The sequence below is a fragment of the Giraffa tippelskirchi genome, chromosome 12, assembly GCF_054371585.1.
Source record: "Giraffa tippelskirchi isolate mGirTip1 chromosome 12, T2T-mGirTip1v1.2.pri, whole genome shotgun sequence".
NCBI lineage: Eukaryota > Metazoa > Chordata > Mammalia > Artiodactyla > Giraffidae > Giraffa > Giraffa tippelskirchi.
The window spans coordinates 65,174,279-65,196,882 of record NC_137286.1 but is presented as its reverse complement, the minus strand read 5'-3'; the positions used below and the strand labels follow the sequence as shown (position 1 = coordinate 65,196,882).

At 54.9% G+C, this 22,604-nt stretch overlaps 3 protein-coding genes and 1 long non-coding RNA gene across 4 annotated transcripts in view; 3 read left to right on the top strand and 1 right to left on the bottom strand.

Annotated features, from left to right (window-relative positions):
• LOC145530002 (uncharacterized) overlaps positions 1 to 22,604 on the bottom strand; it is a 1,493,464-nt gene that overhangs the window by 1,394,270 nt on the left and 76,590 nt on the right. Inside the window, exons 12-13 of the long non-coding RNA XR_014071397.1 lie at positions 15,140 to 15,251; positions 7,507 to 7,618 (exon numbers count right to left, since the gene is read on the bottom strand). This is a non-coding gene — a long non-coding RNA (uncharacterized LOC145530002). The remainder of the gene's footprint in view (positions 1 to 7,506; positions 7,619 to 15,139; positions 15,252 to 22,604) is intronic.
• Positions 415 to 5,478, top strand: LOC145529847 (uncharacterized). The gene is made up of 3 exons (XM_081550608.1): positions 415 to 3,855; positions 4,255 to 4,567; positions 4,818 to 5,478. Exons 1-3 carry the CDS (start codon positions 3,619 to 3,621, stop codon positions 5,447 to 5,449), a joined length of 1,182 nt encoding a protein of 393 aa, XP_081406734.1. The 5' UTR covers positions 415 to 3,618; the 3' UTR covers positions 5,450 to 5,478.
• LOC145529844 (uncharacterized) lies at positions 8,045 to 15,055 on the top strand. The gene is made up of 3 exons (XM_081550605.1): positions 8,045 to 11,488; positions 11,888 to 12,200; positions 12,451 to 15,055. The coding sequence occupies exons 1-3, from the start codon at positions 11,252 to 11,254 to the stop codon at positions 13,080 to 13,082; spliced, it is 1,182 nt and encodes a 393-aa protein (XP_081406731.1). The 5' UTR covers positions 8,045 to 11,251; the 3' UTR covers positions 13,083 to 15,055.
• LOC145529842 (uncharacterized) lies at positions 15,677 to 20,729 on the top strand. The gene is made up of 3 exons (XM_081550603.1): positions 15,677 to 19,117; positions 19,517 to 19,829; positions 20,080 to 20,729. Exons 1-3 carry the CDS (start codon positions 18,881 to 18,883, stop codon positions 20,709 to 20,711), a joined length of 1,182 nt encoding a protein of 393 aa, XP_081406729.1. The 5' UTR covers positions 15,677 to 18,880; the 3' UTR covers positions 20,712 to 20,729.

Genomic DNA, 22,604 nt, shown 5'->3' with positions numbered 1-22,604 from the left:
AGGTCACCAACTGCCGCAGGCGGACCTCAAGCCCCTCCCACTGCTGGAGCCTGACCTCCCCCGGCCCCACCCCTTCCCCTACCCCAGCAGGACGAGAGCTCGTCTTCCCCTGGCTTCCAACGTGAGGCCGGCCCTGGGCCCCGATTGGGCACTGCCCCAGTCCGGAACCAATCACAGTGACCAGGGAGGTGGAACGCACCGATTGGCCAGGGCCAGGTCATGTGACCATACTCCCCAGGAAACTCAAATATTACCAAGATTCCCTAACAAACCAATGAACAAAATTTTCCAGTAAAGGCAAACCGTACTTTTTCATGAGGCCAATGTCACAGAAAAAAAAAAAAAAATCCTTCACAATGAACTGCTCAAGGAAGCTACTAAATAAGCTTTCAGAAAAGTTAAGACTTTTTTTTTTTTTTAATAGGGTGACGGAGAGCTATACCTTTCCCATCTATGTGAATTTAGGTTTAAACTAGATTTCCCTCGGCTATTATATAAGACAAAAAACCCCACATCACCCCCTTTCACTCCCCCCACCCCCAAAAAGTGTTTTAGTCTATTGAATTTTTGTGTCCTCAGTTGTGTCTGATTCACGGCAACTCACGAACTCTACACAGCCAGGCTCTTCCGTCCATGGAATTCAGGGCAATTTTTTCTGTCGCAGCAAATGCCCACCCTGGATGATCCAAAGGCAAGGGCTCAGAGGCTCCTGAGAGACTAACTCCTTTCAGCTGAGCACAGAGCTGGCTCCTCACTGGGATGCCTGTGGCCTGGGGCTCCCAGAGGGGAGAGCAGCACTCGCCCCACCGTGTGGTCACTGCTGGAAGTGCAGGCTGCTCCTCACTCCCCCTTGACAGTGTCCCTGAGGGCAGAACAGTGGGAATCTACTCAAGGTGGAAACGCAAACTCCGATGCAACCAAACTTCCCACAAGGTCTCCAAAACCACTCAGGAACAGGGAATTGGAAACTGCAGGGCATGACATGAATGGAGATGGAGACTTGACACCTTACACCGAGTTCACTTCCAGTTATCCCTAGACAAAGTTTCCATGAAAACTTGTCACAAATCTAGAAGAACAATGAGCAGAAACCGGACACGTGCTTTGAGTCTTCACACACAAAACAAAAAGGCAGCCCACAAAACAACCCAGAGAATACAGTGGACTTTGCAAAATCAAAGATATCTACTGTGGGAAAGACCTCATTACAAAAGCAAAAGACAGGTCATACATCGCGAGACGAATGAGTGGAAACACAAAGCTTCTCAAGGATGTGTCTCCAAACAGACAAAGAACACCAACACGACAAGCCTGTGAAAACTAGGGAAAGGTCTGAAGGGACAGCAGACTGAGGAAGACACACACAGAGTATCCCGGATGATGTCCAGCACTGAGGGCCTGAAGAAACAACAGTCTAGTTGCACTCCCTCAGGCCTGTGTGACCCTGGATGAGGCCTCTGTTTCCCGGTGGCTCTGAGAGATGGACAGGGAGGAAGGGGAAGAGAAATCACTTGCATTTCTAATACTCACAGCAAAGTCTTCCAATGAGAAGGGAATTATCACCCCCACTAACAATGCCATTCACTGAAGTGATACCCACGAGTCCATCTAACCCAGAAGGGAAGGAAGGACCTGTTCTCACAAAATGGCGAGAGATGGAAGAAGGAAGATCAAGCCCACACCAACCACTGGAAAGAGAAGCTGTGCTCAGGGCTTGAAAGAATTCCTATTGGGAAAATGATGTCACAGCCCCACAAGGCAATCCACAGCTTCGATGCTATTCCTCCCAAAATGCCAATGCATTTTCGCACCGAACAAAGAATTGCAAAAGGGGTACGGAAACAGAAAAGAGCCTAAATTGTCAATACACTCCGACGAAAAAGCCCCGATACGGACATCCAAGGTTGTGTGAAAGGAAATTAGACGACCAAACTAGGATCCTCAGGAGAGTATCGGAGAAGGCGATGGCGACCCACTCCAGTACTCTTGCCTGGAAAACGCCCTGGACGGAGGAGCCTGGTAGGCTGCAGGCCATGGGGTCGCACAGAGTCAGACACGACTGAAGTGACTTAGGCGCAGCGGCAGCAGCAGGACAGTATGCTATTGGGAATACAACAACACACACAGATCCAGAACGATGGAATAAAGTTGAGGGTCCAGAAACAAACCCCGGCATCCATGGTCAACTCATCTCTGACACAAAAGGGGAGAATATCCAAATGGGAACAAGAAAGCCTCTTCAATAAATGTCCATGGGAAAACCAGACAGCTACATCTGAAGAACGCTATTGGTTTTGATCTCACACCACCTCAATATCGGGGAAAAACCTCACCCTAAAGACTGATGTCATGAGATAGCTAGAAAGAAGCGTAGGTCAAAGGCTCCTTAACATCAGAGTCTCCTTGCCATTTGCTGGGCGGAGGTAGAAATGGGTCTCTTCAAGTAAGGGAAAGAGGAAAACGAAGTACGCCAATGGGTTTCCATCCAATGGAACCTCTTCACAACAGAGAAGCTAAGCATTCAGAAATGCAAAAGATAGGAAACGGAACATGAGAGACTCCTTGCAAGTGGTGTATCTGAGAAGGGGTTCATATGGAAAGAGACGAAGAATGCACAGCACTCAGATTCCAAGAAACACCACCACCACCCTTGACCCTTCCCCCATGACCAACTCCGACCTAAAGCCTTTCTCTCCCTCTAACCTATCCCTAAAACATAACCCTCATCTAATCATATACATGTGCATTCCTAGCATCCATCCATCCACACACGAGAGAGAAAGAGGAAGACACAGACTGAATCGAGAAGGGAAAAGAGAGGGACACAGACAGAGAGAGACACGGAACCAAAGAGAGGAAAGGAGTCGATGGTCCAGACTTTTCATCAATCTGTCTCGAAGGTAGAAGCAATGACAGCGCCCATCCACCCCAGAAGGGGGAAAAGGACGGAAGGTTTGGAGAGGAAAAGACAAGAACGCAGGGAGCCATTAGAAGCTCAGCCACCCGCAGAAGCCGAGCTGGGACACTTGAACAGAATCTCAATGGAAACAGAGGACCAGAAAGTTGGCTACTCTTTTCTATAAGAGAGGGAGACCTTCGAGTCTTCCTTTCGGTCCTCCAACTTGGATGCGGGGTCTCAAAACACTCAGGAGGGGGAGTGCCTTTTCCTGGGTACCACGGCGCATCCAGGCCTCGTTCTGCCCCATTCTGTGCTGTGTCAGCCCTGGATGGAGTCTTTCTTTCTGAAGTCTCAGCGCACAAGCTCCACGTGATATCGGCCCCAGGTGGAAAGGCATGGAGCTGCTCGTAGGTCGACAGACCTAGGAAGCAGATGGGAGAATGACCCCCACTCTCCAGATGGAGAGACTGGGGAAACCCTGAGGGGCATACGCTTGTCCAGGGCCACACCACTTATGAGAAGAAGGAGCCTGGTCTGAGAGCAGCGGGGTCCTCGGAGCTCAGGCCCTGGCTGCACCCAGGCCTCCCCAGGGCTGTGGGCTGGGCTGTGTGGCTGTCACTGTGCCTGCACATGGCCTAAGGGGGGTGGTCGAGCAGTCAGAAACCCAGAGATTCCCTTGGGAAGTTTTGGGGAAGGGACTTCAGCACGAACCCCAGGAAATGATGTCACCTGCCGGCAACAGAACCCAACAGAACCCGCAACCCGGGTATCCAGGCCTCCAGAGCGGAGAGGAGCCCCCAGCCAGATCACTTGCTGCCAGGATGTTCTGCTGTTTGCCCCTGCCCAGAGGCCGGGGCCTCAGGAGAGCTCACAGGCTGTGTGCGTGGGCACCCTGTCAACGTTGGCTCAGGGCACCCCCGAGAGGCCTCTGGCCCTTTGCCAGGAGAAACAGAAAGGTAACACGGGGAGCCCCAGGCCGGGCCAGGCCACCTCTCCCATGCCACCCGGAAACACCGGGTCCTTTGCCTGTGTGTGTGGATGCGGGTTTCTCGGGGTGTGTCTCCCTCAAGGAAGCCCAGGCGGATGTGGGGTCAGAAGCCTGCGGGCAAGTTGTGTCCACACCCCAGGGGAGAGCAGGCTGGGTGGGATGGGGAGAGTGCGGGCAGCGCCGGCCGCCCAGGCTGGCCTCACACCCTCAGGTGGGTCTCTTTCCTCCCGGGTGGGGATCTGAGCAGACACACGTCTCTGACCCTTCTGGGAAGAGAAGTTCGAGCAGGCAGAAGCTGCGGCTCCACTGGCCAGGCCCAGCTCGGAAAACTCCCAGCATGGCTGGCTGACGGTCACTGTCGTTGCAGAGCTTCCCACGTGATGAGGCCGAGGACGGGGACACCCCGTCCACCTCCCGGCGGGAGGGGTCGGAGCACCACCCCCCCGCCCCTGAGGCCCAGTGCAGGCTCCAGGTGAGCGTGCCCACGGAGGCATCAGCCCCACCGGGGGCGAAGCGGAGGCGGGGAAGGCCTGCTGCCGAGACACCACACAGGATACACCCGGCGGCCCAGTCTGAGGCTGCCACGGAGCTCAGCACACCCGGCTCCGACCCAGAGTCCCGAGAACCCCAGCCTCTGAGGCAGCAGGAGGACCTGGAGCCCAGCACGCCAGAGCACAGAGGTGAGGACGCTGGGGCTGGTGCACGGGAGTGTGTGGGGAGGGGGTGCTGAGCTACACAGGGACGAGTCCCCGAAAGATGCTGCTGGGCCTGCAGCAAGCGCTGGCCTCACACCCCCACCCCCATCTTGCACACTTCAGTCCCAAAAGACATCCGACCCTGGGTATTCTTTGGGAATCTCTTGGAAGCTTTCTGTCCCGGGATACGCACATGCCAAGGCTGGCCTGTGGGCAAACTTTGCTTCTCCCCCAGCTCTAGCACTGGCCTCCAACTGGAACCAGGCTCCACTTCCCAGACCTGTCCCTACAGAGGTGGTGGCTCCAGGTGCAGGACCCAGGGATCCACCGAGGGCAGATGGAGAACCGAGACTTGCCCTCGCAGAGACACCAGGCCAGCTGGGTTCTGGCCAGCACACCGGGCAGATCGGATCTCCGTGCCTGCAGGACCCCCAGCCCCAGGCACTGATGTCCCACCCCCTCAGCCAGAACCTCCACCTCCACGTGCACCTGTACCTGCTCGGGCTTTGGCAGGAGAACCCGAGGCAGAGGAGGAGTTACCGCCTCGGCAGGGAGAGCCTGCCCTGGCTCCCGCGCAACACCCAGACGCCGACGATGACTCACCCACCCCTGCAGGAAGAACGAGCCCCCGCTCTGGACAGAGACCCAGAGCCCTTGCCGGAAACACCACGTCCAGGGGAGCGGTCGGCTCTGCCGCCTCCATCCCTGTCGGCTCACCGTGGACGCTGTCAACTCGGTCTGCCCCCAGGGGACATGGAGTTCCTTTCCCCTGAACTGCTTTGCATTTGGTTTGTTTCCACCTTTCTGGTGATGTTTTATTTTTTGTATGGTTTCCTGTATTTTTGTTGGTTAAGTTGGGATCAGTAAACTTTTTCATCATTGTTGCAATTTGGGAACACTGTTGTGTAACTGGTGATACTGTGTTACCATCACCACTTTGTGGTTTCAGACCCGTTTGATCTTTATGCCCCACCCCCCAACAAAGCCTGGATTCAAGGCAAGCACGCCCTGTTCATCCCTCCCCCCGATCCTGAACACAATTTTATCTTTTCTTTCTGCATTCCTTCCTATATTCTTGGTGTCCCCAATCAATGACTCTCAGTGAAATGACTGAAGGAGTTTCTTTCGGACTCTCCACCTACTGTAAGACTCCATTGGAGAGTTCTCATTTTTATGTCATTTGAACTAGCCTTTGATAGCTGACAGGACGGTGTACGTCCTTTCAAGATATCATGTGCCAAACGAAGCCCTTTTGGCAAATGCCATCATTATCTCCAGGCAGGCATTGCTGTTTGAAGGGTGACATCTCAGCCAGAAGGCAGAGGCTGAGCTCCTCTTGTTGCACCAGCTCCCAAAAGAAGCCAAGAAAGGGAGCTGGAACAACAAACCACCCCAACGCCCAGGAAAGCGTTCTTCACGACAGAAGGCTAGAAAATGACCCAACAACCTTGTGGCCCAGAACCCCTCTAGAAAAATCACTGTTCTATAAAAAAGAGAAACACGTGGGAAGTTCCAAGGAGAGGCAATGCCCATGGCCAGTGTACTTTAGAGACGGCCTGACCGCTCCGGGGAAGACACGCACCGACGGAACCCCTTGGGAAACAGCAGTGAGAGTCCTCACCGTCGTAAGGGTTTCCTCTGGGGACAACCTGCCCTGGGCACCACATGAGGGAGCAGACCGGCTTCTCTTCCTCTGCCCCCACACCATTCACTCATGAAGGCAGCTCAGGTGTTCTCATGCCCTGCCTGCCTGCCTGCCTGCCTGGCTCATCCGTGAGCTGTGACCACCTCCAGGGCAGGACTCCACCTTCTCCTCTCTGTGTACCGTGAATCTGCACACAGTGGGCTTTCAGAACCTTAGGAGACTTGAGCCATTCCCACTCGAGCCAGAACCCTCCCCAGGAAGGAAAACGGCTGTGGAGTCATTTTGGCCCCAGCACTGGTTCCGAAAGCCTGGCGGCTCCTACAGCCTCTACGGTGTGAAGAGGGAGGTCCCTTTTGACAGAGCTTTCCGGCTGTCAGATCTAAGCTGTTGTTTCACTGTCAGCTGTGTCTCTTCCGTTGCAGCCAGGTGGGCCACGCTGCTCCAAAGGGGCTCACAAGCTGAGTGGCAAGGGAGGTATTGAGAGGACAGGGATGGCTACAACGTGCTGCAAACTGAGTGAGGGTCCCCACAATCCTCAGCAAAGGTCTGTGGTGTGCAAGTGGGGAGTAGAGGGCCCCCAAGTTCCAAAGGAAGGGAGGTACTCGGGAGCTAAAGCCCTTGGCTGCTGTGGTAGCAGCTGCAGATGGCAGCTCGTCCACAGTGCACTTCGAATGAGGTCATATGAGCGGGACTCTGGAAATGGCTCCGAAATCAAGAGAAAGGGGTCAGGGTATGTGGGAATCCGGCGGGGGTGGGGGGTGGATGAAGGAAGGTGTCCTTCCTCTCTCCAGTGCAATTTGGTTTGGTGAGTCTCAAAGCTACCAGATGGCACTTCCCAAGTCAGGCCCCCGCAGGAATCAGGGTGGGCTGCGTGCCTCGGCCCCTGCCACAGGGACAAGCCACACCAGTGGCCTCCCTGAGCTCCAATGGCCGGATCTGGGGGTTCTGTCTGGGTGCACACCTCCTTGCTCTGGCCAAGTTCCCCCCTTCTCTGAGCACCAGCTTCATCCTCTCGAATGAGGACATCGATTGCTACCTTGGCACGTTACTCTCTTCATCCTGTGAAGACTCATTAGGCTTATCCTACAATTACTAGCTGGCCCAAAGAGATATCTCCTGAATCCAGATTAAGCTGGAGTCTCCCAGGCTCATCTGGCATGTCTTCCCTGAAGTCTGCCAAAACCCACACCCTTGCATTTCCAGGGACTCCCCTTAGCCAGCTGGGCAGAAAACCCAGCATGGTTCAAACAAGCTGACAGACAAGCGGGAGAGGACTCACGGGCAGACGGCCTCCCTCAGGTCTCGGGTGGAGCTCTGGGACCACAGCAGCAGCGGGCCATCTCAGCCCCTGGGCTCAGCAGCGCCCTCATTCTCAGGCCGGCGGCTCTGCCCTGAGGGGAGCAGGAAGGTCACCAACTGCCGCAGGCGGACCTCAAGCCCCTCCCACTGCTGGAGCCTGACCTCCCCCGGCCCCACCCCTTCCCCTACCCCAGCAGGACGAGAGCTCGTCTTCCCCTGGCTTCCAACGTGAGGCCGGCCCTGGGCCCCGATTGGGCACTGCCCCAGTCCGGAACCAATCACAGTGACCAGGGAGGTGGAACGCACCGATTGGCCAGGGCCAGGTCATGTGACCATACTCCCCAGGAAACTCAAATATTACCAAGATTCCCTAACAAACCAATGAACAAAATTTTCCAGTAAAGGCAAACCGTACTTTTTCATGAGGCCAATGTCACAGAAAAAAAAAAAAAAATCCTTCACAATGAACTGCTCAAGGAAGCTACTAAATAAGCTTTCAGAAAAGTTAAGACTTTTTTTTTTTTTTAATAGGGTGACGGAGAGCTATACCTTTCCCATCTATGTGAATTTAGGTTTAAACTAGATTTCCCTCGGCTATTATATAAGACAAAAAACCCCACATCACCCCCTTTCACTCCCCCCACCCCCAAAAAGTGTTTTAGTCTATTGAATTTTTGTGTCCTCAGTTGTGTCTGATTCACGGCAACTCACGAACTCTACACAGCCAGGCTCTTCCGTCCATGGAATTCAGGGCAATTTTTTCTGTCGCAGCAAATGCCCACCCTGGGTGATCCAAAGGCAAGGGCTCAGAGGCTCCTGAGAGACTAACTCCTTTCAGCTGAGCACAGAGCTGGCTCCTCACTGGGATGCCTGTGGCCTGGGGCTCCCAGAGGGGAGAGCAGCACTCGCCCCACCGTGTGGTCACTGCTGGAAGTGCAGGCTGCTCCTCACTCCCCCTTGACAGTGTCCCTGAGGGCAGAACAGTGGGAATCTACTCAAGGTGGAAACGCAAACTCCGATGCAACCAAACTTCCCACAAGGTCTCCAAAACCACTCAGGAACAGGGAATTGGAAACTGCAGGGCATGACATGAATGGAGATGGAGACTTGACACCTTACACCGAGTTCACTTCCAGTTATCCCTAGACAAAGTTTCCATGAAAACTTGTCACAAATCTAGAAGAACAATGAGCAGAAACCGGACACGTGCTTTGAGTCTTCACACACAAAACAAAAAGGCAGCCCACAAAACAACCCAGAGAATACAGTGGACTTTGCAAAATCAAAGATATCTACTGTGGGAAAGACCTCATTACAAAAGCAAAAGACAGGTCATACATCGCGAGACGAATGAGTGGAAACACAAAGCTTCTCAAGGATGTGTCTCCAAACAGACAAAGAACACCAACACGACAAGCCTGTGAAAACTAGGGAAAGGTCTGAAGGGACAGCAGACTGAGGAAGACACACACAGAGTATCCCGGATGATGTCCAGCACTGAGGGCCTGAAGAAACAACAGTCTAGTTGCACTCCCTCAGGCCTGTGTGACCCTGGATGAGGCCTCTGTTTCCCGGTGGCTCTGAGAGATGGACAGGGAGGAAGGGGAAGAGAAATCACTTGCATTTCTAATACTCACAGCAAAGTCTTCCAATGAGAAGGGAATTATCACCCCCACTAACAATGCCATTCACTGAAGTGATACCCACGAGTCCATCTAACCCAGAAGGGAAGGAAGGACCTGTTCTCACAAAATGGCGAGAGATGGAAGAAGGAAGATCAAGCCCACACCAACCACTGGAAAGAGAAGCTGTGCTCAGGGCTTGAAAGAATTCCTATTGGGAAAATGATGTCACAGCCCCACAAGGCAATCCACAGCTTCGATGCTATTCCTCCCAAAAGGCCAATGCATTTTCGCACCGAACAAAGAATTGCAAAAGGGGTACGGAAACAGAAAAGAGCCTAAATTGTCAATACACTCCGACGAAAAAGCCCCGATACGGACATCCAAGGTTGTGTGAAAGGAAATTAGACGACCAAACTAGGATCCTCAGGAGAGTATCGGAGAAGGCGATGGCGACCCACTCCAGTACTCTTGCCTGGAAAACGCCCTGGACGGAGGAGCCTGGTAGGCTGCAGGCCATGGGGTCGCGCAGAGTCAGACACGACTGAAGTGACTTAGGCGCAGCGGCAGCAGCAGGACAGTATGCTATTGGGAATACAACAACACACACAGATCCAGATCGATGGAATAAAATTGAGGGTCCAGAAACAAACCCCGGCATCCATGGTCAACTCATCTCTGACACAAAAGGGGAGAATATCCAAATGGGAACAAGAAAGCCTCTTCAATAAATGTCCATGGGAAAACCAGACAGCTACATCTGAAGAACGCTATTGGTTTTGATCTCACACCACCTCAATATCGGGGAAAAACCTCACCCTAAAGACTGATGTCATGAGATAGCTAGAAAGAAGCGTAGGTCAAAGGCTCCTTAACATCAGAGTCTCCTTGCCATTTGCTGGGCGGAGGTAGAAATGGGTCTCTTCAAGTAAGGGAAAGAGGAAAACGAAGTTCGCCAATGGGTTTCCATCCAATGGAACCTCTTCACAACAGAGAAGCTAAGCATTCAGAAATGCAAAAGATAGGAAACGGAACATGAGAGACTCCTTGCAAGTGGTGTATCTGAGAAGGGGTTCATATGGAAAGAGACGAAGAATGCACAGCACTCAGATTCCAAGAAACACCACCACCACCCTTGACCCTTCCCCCATGACCAACTCCGACCTAAAGCCTTTCTCTCCCTCTAACCTATCCCTAAAACATAACCCTCATCTAATCATATACATGTGCATTCCTAGCATCCATCCATCCACACACGAGAGAGAAAGAGGAAGACACAGACTGAATCGAGAAGGGAAAAGAGAGGGACACAGACAGAGAGAGACACGGAACCAAAGAGAGGAAAGGAGTCGATGGTCCAGACTTTTCATCAATCTGTCTCGAAGGTAGAAGCAATGACAGCGCCCATCCACCCCAGAAGGGGGAAAAGGACGGAAGGTTTGGAGAGGAAAAGACAAGAACGCAGGGAGCCATTAGAAGCTCAGCCACCCGCAGAAGCCGAGCTGGGACACTTGAACAGAATCTCAATGGAAACAGAGGACCAGAAAGTTGGCTACTCTTTTCTATAAGAGAGGGAGACCTTCGAGTCTTCCTTTCGGTCCTCCAACTTGGATGCGGGGTCTCAAAACACTCAGGAGGGGGAGTGCCTTTTCCTGGGTACCACGGCGCATCCAGGCCTCGTTCTGCCCCATTCTGTGCTGTGTCAGCCCTGGATGGAGTCTTTCTTTCTGAAGTCTCAGCGCACAAGCTCCACGTGATATCGGCCCCAGGTGGAAAGGCATGGAGCTGCTCGTAGGTCGACAGACCTAGGAAGCAGATGGGAGAATGACCCCCACTCTCCAGATGGAGAGACTGGGGAAACCCTGAGGGGCATACGCTTGTCCAGGGCCACACCACTTATGAGAAGAAGGAGCCTGGTCTGAGAGCAGCGGGGTCCTCGGAGCTCAGGCCCTGGCTGCACCCAGGCCTCCCCAGGGCTGTGGGCTGGGCTGTGTGGCTGTCACTGTGCCTGCACATGGCCTAAGGGGGGTGGTCGAGCAGTCAGAAACCCAGAGATTCCCTTGGGAAGTTTTGGGGAAGGGACTTCAGCACGAACCCCAGGAAATGATGTCACCTGCCGGCAACAGAACCCAACAGAACCCGCAACCCGGGTATCCAGGCCTCCAGAGCGGAGAGGAGCCCCCAGCCAGATCACTTGCTGCCAGGATGTTCTGCTGTTTGCCCCTGCCCAGAGGCCGGGGCCTCAGGAGAGCTCACAGGCTGTGTGCGTGGGCACCCTGTCAACGTTGGCTCAGGGCACCCCCGAGAGGCCTCTGGCCCTTTGCCCGGAGAAACAGAAAGGTAACACGGGGAGCCCCAGGCCGGGCCAGGCCACCTCTCCCATGCCACCCGGAAACACCGGGTCCTTTGCCTGTGTGTGTGGATGCGGGTTTCTCGGGGTGTGTCTCCCTCAAGGAAGCCCAGGCGGATGTGGGGTCAGAAGCCTGCGGGCAAGTTGTGTCCACACCCCAGGGGAGAGCAGGCTGGGTGGGATGGGGAGAGTGCGGGCAGCGCCGGCCGCCCAGGCTGGCCTCACACCCTCAGGTGGGTCTCTTTCCTCCCGGGTGGGGATCTGAGCAGACACACGTCTCTGACCCTTCTGGGAAGAGAAGTTCGAGCAGGCAGAAGCTGCGGCTCCACTGGCCAGGCCCAGCTCGGAAAACTCCCAGCATGGCTGGCTGACGGTCACTGTCGTTGCAGAGCTTCCCACGTGATGAGGCCGAGGACGGGGACACCCCGTCCACCTCCCGGCGGGAGGGGTCGGAGCACCACCCCCCCGCCCCTGAGGCCCAGTGCAGGCTCCAGGTGAGCGTGCCCACGGAGGCATCAGCCCCACCGGGGGCGAAGCGGAGGCGGGGAAGGCCTGCTGCCGAGACACCACACAGGATACACCCGGCGGCCCAGTCTGAGGCTGCCACGGAGCTCAGCACACCCGGCTCCGACCCAGAGTCCCGAGAACCCCAGCCTCTGAGGCAGCAGGAGGACCTGGAGCCCAGCACGCCAGAGCACAGAGGTGAGGACGCTGGGGCTGGTGCACGGGAGTGTGTGGGGAGGGGGTGCTGAGCTACACAGGGACGAGTCCCCGAAAGATGCTGCTGGGCCTGCAGCAAGCGCTGGCCTCACACCCCCACCCCCATCTTGCACACTTCAGTCCCAAAAGACATCCGACCCTGGGTATTCTTTGGGAATCTCTTGGAAGCTTTCTGTCCCGGGATACGCACATGCCAAGGCTGGCCTGTGGGCAAACTTTGCTTCTCCCCCAGCTCTAGCACTGGCCTCCAACTGGAACCAGGCTCCACTTCCCAGACCTGTCCCTACAGAGGTGGTGGCTCCAGGTGCAGGACCCAGGGATCCACCGAGGGCAGATGGAGAACCGAGACTTGCCCTCGCAGAGACACCAGGCCAGCTGGGTTCTGGCCAGCACACCGGGCAGATCGGATCTCCGTGCCTGCAGGACCCCCAGCCCCAGGCACTGATGTCCCACCCCCTCAGCCAGAACCTCCACCTCCACGTGCACCTGTACCTGCTCGGGCTTTGGCAGGAGAACCCGAGGCAGAGGAGGAGTCACCGCCTCGGCAGGGAGAGCCTGCCCTGGCTCCCGCGCAACACCCAGACGCCGACGATGACTCACCCACCCCTGCAGGAAGAACGAGCCCCCGCTCTGGACAGAGACCCAGAGCCCTTGCCGGAAACACCACGTCCAGGGGAGCGGTCGGCTCTGCCGCCTCCATCCCTGTCGGCTCACCGTGGACGCTGTCAACTCGGTCTGCCCCCAGGGGACATGGAGTTCCTTTCCCCTGAACTGCTTTGCATTTGGTTTGTTTCCACCTTTCTGGTGATGTTTTATTTTTTGTATGGTTTCCTGTATTTTTGTTGGTTAAGTTGGGATCAGTAAACTTTTTCATCATTGTTGCAATTTGGGAACACTGTTGTGTAACTGGTGATACTGTGTTACCATCACCACTTTGTGGTTTCAGACCCGTTTGATCTTTATGCCCCACCCCCCAACAAAGCCTGGATTCAAGGCAAGCACGCCCTGTTCATCCCTCCCCCCGATCCTGAACACAATTTTATCTTTTCTTTCTGCATTCCTTCCTATATTCTTGGTGTCCCCAATCAATGACTCTCAGTGAAATGACTGAAGGAGTTTCTTTCGGACTCTCCACCTACTGTAAGACTCCATTGGAGAGTTCTCATTTTTATGTCATTTGAACTAGCCTTTGATAGCTGACAGGACGGTGTACGTCCTTTCAAGATATCATGTGCCAAACGAAGCCCTTTTGGCAAATGCCATCATTATCTCCAGGCAGGCATTGCTGTTTGAAGGGTGACATCTCAGCCAGAAGGCAGAGGCTGAGCTCCTCTTGTTGCACCAGCTCCCAAAAGAAGCCAAGAAAGGGAGCTGGAACAACAAACCACCCCAACGCCCAGGAAAGCGTTCTTCACGACAGAAGGCTAGAAAATGACCCAACAACCTTGTGGCCCAGAACCCCTCTAGAAAAATCACTGTTCTATAAAAAAGAGAAACACGTGGGAAGTTCCAAGGAGAGGCAATGCCCATGGCCAGTGTACTTTAGAGACGGCCTGACCGCTCCGGGGAAGACACGCACCGACGGAACCCCTTGGGAAACAGCAGTGAGAGTCCTCACCGTCGTAAGGGTTTCCTCTGGGGACAACCTGCCCTGGGCACCACATGAGGGAGCAGACCGGCTTCTCTTCCTCTGCCCCCACACCATTCACTCATGAAGGCAGCTCAGGTGTTCTCATGCCCTGCCTGCCTGCCTGCCTGCCTGGCTCATCCGTGAGCTGTGACCACCTCCAGGGCAGGACTCCACCTTCTCCTCTCTGTGTACCGTGAATCTGCACACAGTGGGCTTTCAGAACCTTAGGAGACTTGAGCCATTCCCACTCGAGCCAGAACCCTCCCCAGGAAGGAAAACGGCTGTGGAGTCATTTTGGCCCCAGCACTGGTTCCGAAAGCCTGGCGGCTCCTACAGCCTCTACGGTGTGAAGAGGGAGGTCCCTTTTGACAGAGCTTTCCGGCTGTCAGATCTAAGCTGTTGTTTCACTGTCAGCTGTGTCTCTTCCGTTGCAGCCAGGTGGGCCACGCTGCTCCAAAGGGGCTCACAAGCTGAGTGGCAAGGGAGGTATTGAGAGGACAGGGATGGCTACAACGTGCTGCAAACTGAGTGAGGGTCCCCACAATCCTCAGCAAAGGTCTGTGGTGTGCAAGTGGGGAGTAGAGGGCCCCCAAGTTCCAAAGGAAGGGAGGTACTCGGGAGCTAAAGCCCTTGGCTGCTGTGGTAGCAGCTGCAGATGGCAGCTCGTCCACAGTGCACTTCGAATGAGGTCATATGAGCGGGACTCTGGAAATGGCTCCGAAATCAAGAGAAAGGGGTCAGGGTATGTGGGAATCCAGCGGGGGTGGGGGGTGGATGAAGGAAGGTGTCCTTCCTCTCTCCAGTGCAATTTGGTTTGGTGAGTCTCAAAGCTACCAGATGGCACTTCCCAAGTCAGGCCCCCGCAGGAATCAGGGTGGGCTGCGTGCCTCGGCCCCTGCCACAGGGACAAGCCACACCAGTGGCCTCCCTGAGCTCCAATGGCCGGATCTGGGGGTTCTGTCTGGGTGCACACCTCCTTGCTCTGGCCAAGTTCCCCCCTTCTCTGAGCACCAGCTTCATCCTCTCGAATGAGGACATCGATTGCTACCTTGGCACGTTACTCTCTTCATCCTGTGAAGACTCATTAGGCTTATCCTACAATTACTAGCTGGCCCGAAGAGATATCTCCTGAATCCAGATTAAGCTGGAGTCTCCCAGGCTCATCTGGCATGTCTTCCCTGAAGTCTGCCAAAACCCACACCCTTGCATTTCCAGGGACTCCCCTTAGCCAGCTGGGCAGAAAACCCAGCATGGTTCAAACAAGCTGACAGACAAGCGGGAGAGGACTCACGGGCAGACGGCCTCCCTCAGGTCTCGGGTGGAGCTCTGGGACCACAGCAGCAGCGGGCCATCTCAGCCCCTGGGCTCAGCAGCGCCCTCATTCTCAGGCCGGCGGCTCTGCCCTGAGGGGAGCAGGAAGGTCACCAACTGCCGCAGGCGGACCTCAAGCCCCTCCCACTGCTGGAGCCTGACCTCCCCTGGCCCCACCCCTTCCCCTACCCCAGCAGGACGAGAGCTCGTCTTCCCCTGGCTTCCAACGTGAGGCCCGGCCCTGGGCCCCGATTGGGCACTGCCCCAGTCCGGAGCCAATCACAGTGGCCAGGGAGGTGGAACGCACCGATTGGCCAGGGCCAGGTCATGTGACCATACTCCCCAGGAAACTCAAATATTACCAAGATTCCCTAACAAACCAATGAACAAAATTTTCCAGTAAAGGCAAACCGTACTTTTTCATGAGGCCAATGTCACAGAAAAAAAAAAAAATCCTTCACAATGAACTGCTCAAGGAAGCTACTAAATAAGCTTTCAGAAAAGTTAAGACTTTTTTTTTTTTTTTAATAGGGTGACGGAGAGCTATACCTTTCCCATCTATGTGAATTTAGGTTTAAACTAGATTTCCCTCGGCTATTATATAAGACAAAAAACCCCACATCACCCCCTTTCACTCCCCCCACCGCCAAAAAGTGTTTTAGTCTATTGAATTTTTGTGTCCTCAGTTGTGTCTGATTCACGGCAACTCACGAACTCTACACAGCCAGGCTCTTCCGTCCATGGAATTCAGGGCAATTTTTTCTGTCGCAGCAAATGCCCACCCTGGGTGATCCAAAGGCAAGGGCTCAGAGGCTCCTGAGAGACTAACTCCTTTCAGCTGAGCACAGAGCTGGCTCCTCACTGGGATGCCTGTGGCCTGGGGCTCCCAGAGGGGAGAGCAGCACTCGCCCCACCGTGTGGTCACTGCTGGAAGTGCAGGCTGCTCCTCACTCCCCCTTGACAGTGTCCCTGAGGGCAGAACAGTGGGAATCTACTCAAGGTGGAAACGCAAACTCCGATGCAACCAAACTTCCCACAAGGTCTCCAAAACCACTCAGGAACAGGGAATTGGAAACTGCAGGGCATGACATGAATGGAGATGGAGACTTGACACCTTACACCGAGTTCACTTCCAGTTATCCCTAGACAAAGTTTCCATGAAAACTTGTCACAAATCTAGAAGAACAATGAGCAGAAACCGGACACGTGCTTTGAGTCTTCACACACAAAACAAAAAGGCAGCCCACAAAACAACCCAGAGAATACAGTGGACTTTGCAAAATCAAAGATATCTACTGTGGGAAAGACCTCATTACAAAAGCAAAAGACAGGTCATACATCGCGAGACGAATGAGTGGAAACACAAAGCTTCTCAAGGATGTGTCTCCAAACAGACAAAGAACACCAACACGACAAGCCTGTGAAAACTAGGGAAAGGTCTGAAGGGACAGCAGACTGAGGAAGACACACACAGAGTATCCCGGATGATGTCCAGCACTGAGGGCCTGAAGAAACAACAGTCTAGTTGCACTCCCTCAGGCCTGTGTGACCCTGGATGAGGCCTCTGTTTCCCGGTGGCTCTGAGAGATGGACAGGGAGGAAGGGGAAGAGAAATCACTTGCATTTCTAATACTCACAGCAAAGTCTTCCAATGAGAAGGGAATTATCACCCCCACTAACAATGCCATTCACTGAAGTGATACCCACGAGTCCATCTAACCCAGAAGGGAAGGAAGGACCTGTTCTCACAAAACGGCGAGAGATGGAAGAAGGAAGATCAAGCCCACACCAACCACTGGAAAGAGAAGCTGTGCTCAGGGCTTGAAAGAATTCCTATTGGGAAAATGATGTCACAGCCCCACAAGGCAATCCACAGCTTCGATGCTATTCCTCCCAAAATGCCAATGCATTTTCGCACCGAACAAAGAATTGCAAAAGGGGTACGGAAACAGAAAAGAGCCTAAATTGTCAATACAATCCGACGAAAAAGCCCCGATACGGACATCCAAGGTTGTGTGAAAGGAAATTAGACGACCAAACTAGGATCCTCAGGAGAGTATCGGAGAAGGCGATGGCGACCCACTCCAGTACTCTTGCCTGGAAAACGCCCTGGACGGAGGAGCCTGGTAGGCTGCAGGCCATGGGGTCGCGCAGAGTCAGACACGACTGAAGTGACTTAGGCGCAGCGGCAGCAGCAGGACAGTATGCTATTGGGAATACAACAACACACACAGATCCAGATCGATGGAATAAAGTTGAGGGTCCAGAAACAAACCCCGGCATCCATGGTCAACTCATCTCTGACACAAAAGGGGAGAATATCCAAATGGGAACAAGAAAGCCTCTTCAATAAATGTCCATGGGAAAACCAGACAGCTACATCTGAAGAACGCTATTGGTTTTGATCTCACACCACCTCAATATCGGGGAAAAACCTCACCCTAAAGACTGATGTCATGAGATAGCTAGAAAGAAGCGTAGGTCAAAGGCTCCTTAACATCAGAGTCTCCTTGCCATTTGCTGGGCGGAGGTAGAAATGGGTCTCTTCAAGTAAGGGAAAGAGGAAAACGAAGTACGCCAATGGGTTTCCATCCAATGGAACCTCTTCACAACAGAGAAGCTAAGCATTCAGAAATGCAAAAGATAGGAAACGGAACATGAGAGACTCCTTGCAAGTGGTGTATCTGAGAAGGGGTTCATATGGAAAGAGACGAAGAATGCACAGCACTCAGATTCCAAGAAACACCACCACCACCCTTGACCCTTCCCGCATGACCAACTCCGACCTAAAGCCTTTCTCTCCCTCTAACCTATCCCTAAAACATAACCCTCATCTAATCATATACATGTGCATTCCTAGCATCCATCCATCCACACACGAGAGAGAAAGAGGAAGACACAGACTGAATCGAGAAGGGAAAAGAGAGGGACACAGACAGAGAGAGACACGGAACCAAAGAGAGGAAAGGAGTCGACGGTCCAGACTTTTCATCAATCTGTCTCGAAGGTAGAAGCAATGACAGCGCCCATCCACCCCAGAAGGGGGAAAAGGACGGAAGGTTTGGAGAGGAAAAGACAAGAACGCAGGGAGCCATTAGAAGCTCAGCCACCCGCAGAAGCCGAGCTGGGACACTTGAACAGAATCTCAATGGAAACAGAGGACCAGAAAGTTGGCTACTCTTTTCTATAAGAGAGGGAGACCTTCGAGTCTTCCTTTCGCGCCTCCAACTTGGATGCGGGGTCTCAAAACACTCAGGAGGGGGAGTGCCTTTTCCTGGGTACCACGGCGCATCCAGGCCTCGTTCTGCCCCATTCTGTGCTGTGTCAGCCCTGGATGGAGTCTTTCTGAAGTCTCAGCGCACAAGCTCCACGTGATATCGGCCCCAGGTGGAAAGGCATGGAGCTGCTCGTAGGTCGACAGACCTAGGAAGCAGATGGGAGAATGACCCCCACTCTCCAGATGGAGAGACTGGGGAAACCCTGAGGGGCATACGCTTGTCCAGGGCCACACCACTTATGAGAAGAAGGAGCCTGGTCTGAGAGCAGCGGGGTCCTCGGAGCTCAGGCCCTGGCTGCACCCAGGCCTCCCCAGGGCTGTGGGCTGGGCTGTGTGGCTGTCACTGTGCCTGCACATGGCCTAAGGGGGGTGGTTGAGCAGTCAGAAACCCAGAGATTCCCTTGGGAAGTTTTGGGGAAGGGACCTCAGCACGAACCCCAGGAAATGATGTCACCTGCCGGCAACAGAACCCAACAGAACCCGCAACCCGGGTATCCAGGCCTCCAGAGCGGAGAGGAGCCCCCAGCCAGATCACTTGCTGCCAGGATATTCTGCTGTTTGCCCCTGCCCAGAGGCCGGGGCCTCAGGAGAGCTCACAGGCTGTGTGCGTGGGCACCCTGTCAACGTTGGCTCAGGGCACCCCCGAGAGGCCTCTGGCCCTTTGCCCGGAGAAACAGAAAGGTAACACGGGGAGCCCCAGGCCGGGCCAGCCCACCTCTCCCATGCCACCCGGAAACACCGGGTCCTTTGCCTGTGTGTGTGGATGCGGGTTTCTCGGGGTGTGTCTCCCTCAAGGAAGCCCAGGCGGATGTGGGGTCAGAAGCCTGCGGGCAAGTTGTGTCCACACCCCAGGGGAGAGCAGACTGGGTGGGATGGGGAGAGTGCGGGCAGCGCCGGCCGCCCAGGCTGGCCTCACACCCTCAGGTGGGTCTCTTTCCTCCCGGGTGGGGATCTGAGCAGACACACATCTCTGACCCTTCTGGGAAGAGAAGTTCGAGCAGGCAGAAGCTGCGGCTCCACTGGCCAGGCCCAGCTCGGAAAACTCCCAGCATGGCTGGCTGACGGTCACTGTGGTTGCAGAGCTTCCCACGTGATGAGGCCGAGGACGGGGACACCCCGTCCACCTCCCGGCGGGAGGGGTCGGAGCACCACCCCCCCGCCCCTGAGGCCCAGTGCAGGCTCCAGGTGAGCGTGCCCACGGAGGCATCAGCCCCACCGGGGGCGAAGCGGAGGCGGGGAAGGCCTGCTGCCGAGACACCACACAGGATACACCCGGCGGCCCAGTCTGAGGCTGCCACGGAGCTCAGCACACCCGGCTCCGACCCAGAGTCCCGAGAACCCCAGCCTCTGAGGCAGCAGGAGGACCTGGAGCCCAGCACGCCAGAGCACAGAGGTGAGGACGCTGGGGCTGGTGCACGGGAGTGTGTGGGGAGGGGGTGCTGAGCTACACAGGGACGAGTCCCCGAAAGATGCTGCTGGGCCTGCAGCAAGCGCTGGCCTCACACCCCCACCCCCATCTTGCACACTTCAGTCCCAAAAGACATCCGACCCTGGGTATTCTTTGGGAATCTCTTGGAAGCTTTCTGTCCCGGGATACGCACATGCCAAGGCTGGCCTGTGGGCAAACTTTGCTTCTCCCCCAGCTCTAGCACTGGCCTCCAACTGGAACCAGGCTCCACTTCCCAGACCTGTCCCTACAGAGGTGGTGGCTCCAGGTGCAGGACCCAGGGATCCACCGAGGGCAGATGGAGAACCGAGACTTGCCCTCGCAGAGACACCAGGCCAGCTGGGTTCTGGCCAGCACACCGGGCAGATCGGATCTCCGTGCCTGCAGGACCCCCAGCCCCAGGCACTGATGTCCCACCCCCTCAGCCAGAACCTCCACCTCCACGTGCACCTGTACCTGCTCGGGCTTTGGCAGGAGAACCCGAGGCAGAGGAGGAGTCACCGCCTCGGCAGGGAGAGCCTGCCCTGGCTCCCGCGCAACACCCAGACGCCGACGATGACTCACCCACCCCTGCAGGAAGAACGAGCCCCCGCTCTGGACAGAGACCCAGAGCCCTTGCCGGAAACACCACGTCCAGGGGAGCGGTCGGCTCTGCCGCCTCCATCCCTGTCGGCTCACCGTGGACGCTGTCAACTCGGTCTGCCCCCAGGGGACATGGAGTTCCTTTCCCCTGAACTGCTTTGCATTTGGTTTGTTTCCACCTTTCTGGTGATGTTTTATTTTTTGTATGGTTTCCTGTATTTTTGTTGGTTAAGTTGGGATCAGTAAACTTTTTCATCATTGTTGCAATTTGGGAACACTGTTGTGTAACTGGTGATACTGTGTTACCATCACCACTTTGTGGTTTCAGACCCGTTTGATCTTTATGCCCCACCCCCCAACAAAGCCTGGATTCAAGGCAAGCACGCCCTGTTCATCCCTCCCCCCGATCCTGAACACAATTTCATCTTTTCTTTCTGCATTCCTTCCTATATTCTTGGTGTCCCCAATCAATGACTCTCAGTGAAATGACTGAAGGAGTTTCTTTCGGACTCTCCACCTACTGTAAGACTCCATTGGAGAGTTCTCATTTTTATGTCATTTGAACTAGCCTTTGATAGCTGACAGGACGGTGTACGTCCTTTCAAGATATCATGTGCCAAACGAAGCCCTTTTGGCAAATGCCATCATTATCTCCAGGCAGGCATTGCTGTTTGAAGGGTGACATCTCAGCCAGAAGGCAGAGGCTGAGCTCCTCTTGTTGCACCAGCTCCCAAAAGAAGCCAAGAAAGGGAGCTGGAACAACAAACCACCCCAACGCCCAGGAAAGCGTTCTTCACGACAGAAGGCTAGAAAATGACCCAACAACCTTGTGGCCCAGAACCCCTCTAGAAAAATCACTGTTCCATAAAAAAGAGAAACACGTGGGAAGTTCCAAGGAGAGGCAATGCCCATGGCCAGTGTACTTTAGAGACGGCCTGACCGCTCCGGGGAAGACACGCACCGACGGAACCCCTTGGGAAACAGCAGTGAGAGTCCTCACCGTCGTAAGGGTTTCCTCTGGGGACAACCTGCCCTGGGCACCACATGAGGGAGCAGACCGGCTTCTCTTCCTCTGCCCCCACACCATTCACTCATGAAGGCAGCTCAGGTGTTCTCATGCCCTGCCTGCCTGCCTGCCTGCCTGGCTCATCCGTGAGCTGTGACCACCTCCAGGGCAGGACTCCACCTTCTCCTCTCTGTGTACCGTGAATCTGCACACAGTGGGCTTTCAGAACCTTAGGAGACTTGAGCCATTCCCACTCGAGCCAGAACCCTCCCCAGGAAGGAAAACGGCTGTGGAGTCATTTTGGCCCCAGCACTGGTTCCGAAAGCCTGGCGGCTCCTACAGCCTCTACGGTGTGAAGAGGGAGGTCCCTTTTGACAGAGCTTTCCGGCTGTCAGATCTAAGCTGTTGTTTCACTGTCAGCTGTGTCTCTTCCGTTGCAGCCAGGTGGGCCACGCTGCTCCAAAGGGGCTCACAAGCTGAGTGGCAAGGGAGGTATTGAGAGGACAGGGATGGCTACAACGTGCTGCAAACTGAGTGAGGGTCCCCACAATCCTCAGCAAAGGTCTGTGGTGTGCAAGTGGGGAGTAGAGGGCCCCCAAGTTCCAAAGGAAGGGAGGTACTCGGGAGCTAAAGCCCTTGGCTGCTGTGGTAGCAGCTGCAGATGGCAGCTCGTCCACAGTGCACTTCGAATGAGGTCATATGAGCGGGACTCTGGAAATGGCTCCGAAATCAAGAGAAAGGGGTCAGGGTATGTGGGAATCCGGCGGGGGTGGGGGGTGGATGAAGGAAGGTGTCCTTCCTCTCTCCAGTGCAATTTGGTTTGGTGAGTCTCAAAGCTACCAGATGGCACTTCCCAAGTCAGGCCCCCGCAGGAATCAGGGTGGGCTGCGTGCCTCGGCCCCTGCCACAGGGACAAGCCACACCAGTGGCCTCCCTGAGCTCCAATGGCCGGATCTGGGGGTTCTGTCTGGGTGCACACCTCCTTGCTCTGGCCAAGTTCCCCCCTTCTCTGAGCACCAGCTTCATCCTCTCGAATGAGGACATCGATTGCTACCTTGGCACGTTACTCTCTTCATCCTGTGAAGACTCATTAGGCTTATCCTACAATTACTAGCTGGCCCGAAGAGATATCT

What these genes read in the sequence shown, in the direction of transcription:
- LOC145529847 (XM_081550608.1), top strand. Translation starts at nt 3,619, where the DNA reads ATGATGTCACCTGCCGGCAACAGAACCCAACAGAACCCGCAACCCGGG. An exon ending in TTGCCAGGAGAAACAGAAAG is followed by an intron (nt 3,856 to 4,254) that starts GTAACACGGGGA and finishes CTGTCGTTGCAG; the next exon opens with AGCTTCCCACGTGATGAGGC. An exon ending in CAGCACGCCAGAGCACAGAG is followed by an intron (nt 4,568 to 4,817) that starts GTGAGGACGCTG and finishes CTTCTCCCCCAG; the next exon opens with CTCTAGCACTGGCCTCCAAC.
- LOC145529844 (XM_081550605.1), top strand. Translation starts at nt 11,252, where the DNA reads ATGATGTCACCTGCCGGCAACAGAACCCAACAGAACCCGCAACCCGGG. An exon ending in TTGCCCGGAGAAACAGAAAG is followed by an intron (nt 11,489 to 11,887) that starts GTAACACGGGGA and finishes CTGTCGTTGCAG; the next exon opens with AGCTTCCCACGTGATGAGGC. An exon ending in CAGCACGCCAGAGCACAGAG is followed by an intron (nt 12,201 to 12,450) that starts GTGAGGACGCTG and finishes CTTCTCCCCCAG; the next exon opens with CTCTAGCACTGGCCTCCAAC.
- LOC145529842 (XM_081550603.1), top strand. Translation starts at nt 18,881, where the DNA reads ATGATGTCACCTGCCGGCAACAGAACCCAACAGAACCCGCAACCCGGG. An exon ending in TTGCCCGGAGAAACAGAAAG is followed by an intron (nt 19,118 to 19,516) that starts GTAACACGGGGA and finishes CTGTGGTTGCAG; the next exon opens with AGCTTCCCACGTGATGAGGC. An exon ending in CAGCACGCCAGAGCACAGAG is followed by an intron (nt 19,830 to 20,079) that starts GTGAGGACGCTG and finishes CTTCTCCCCCAG; the next exon opens with CTCTAGCACTGGCCTCCAAC.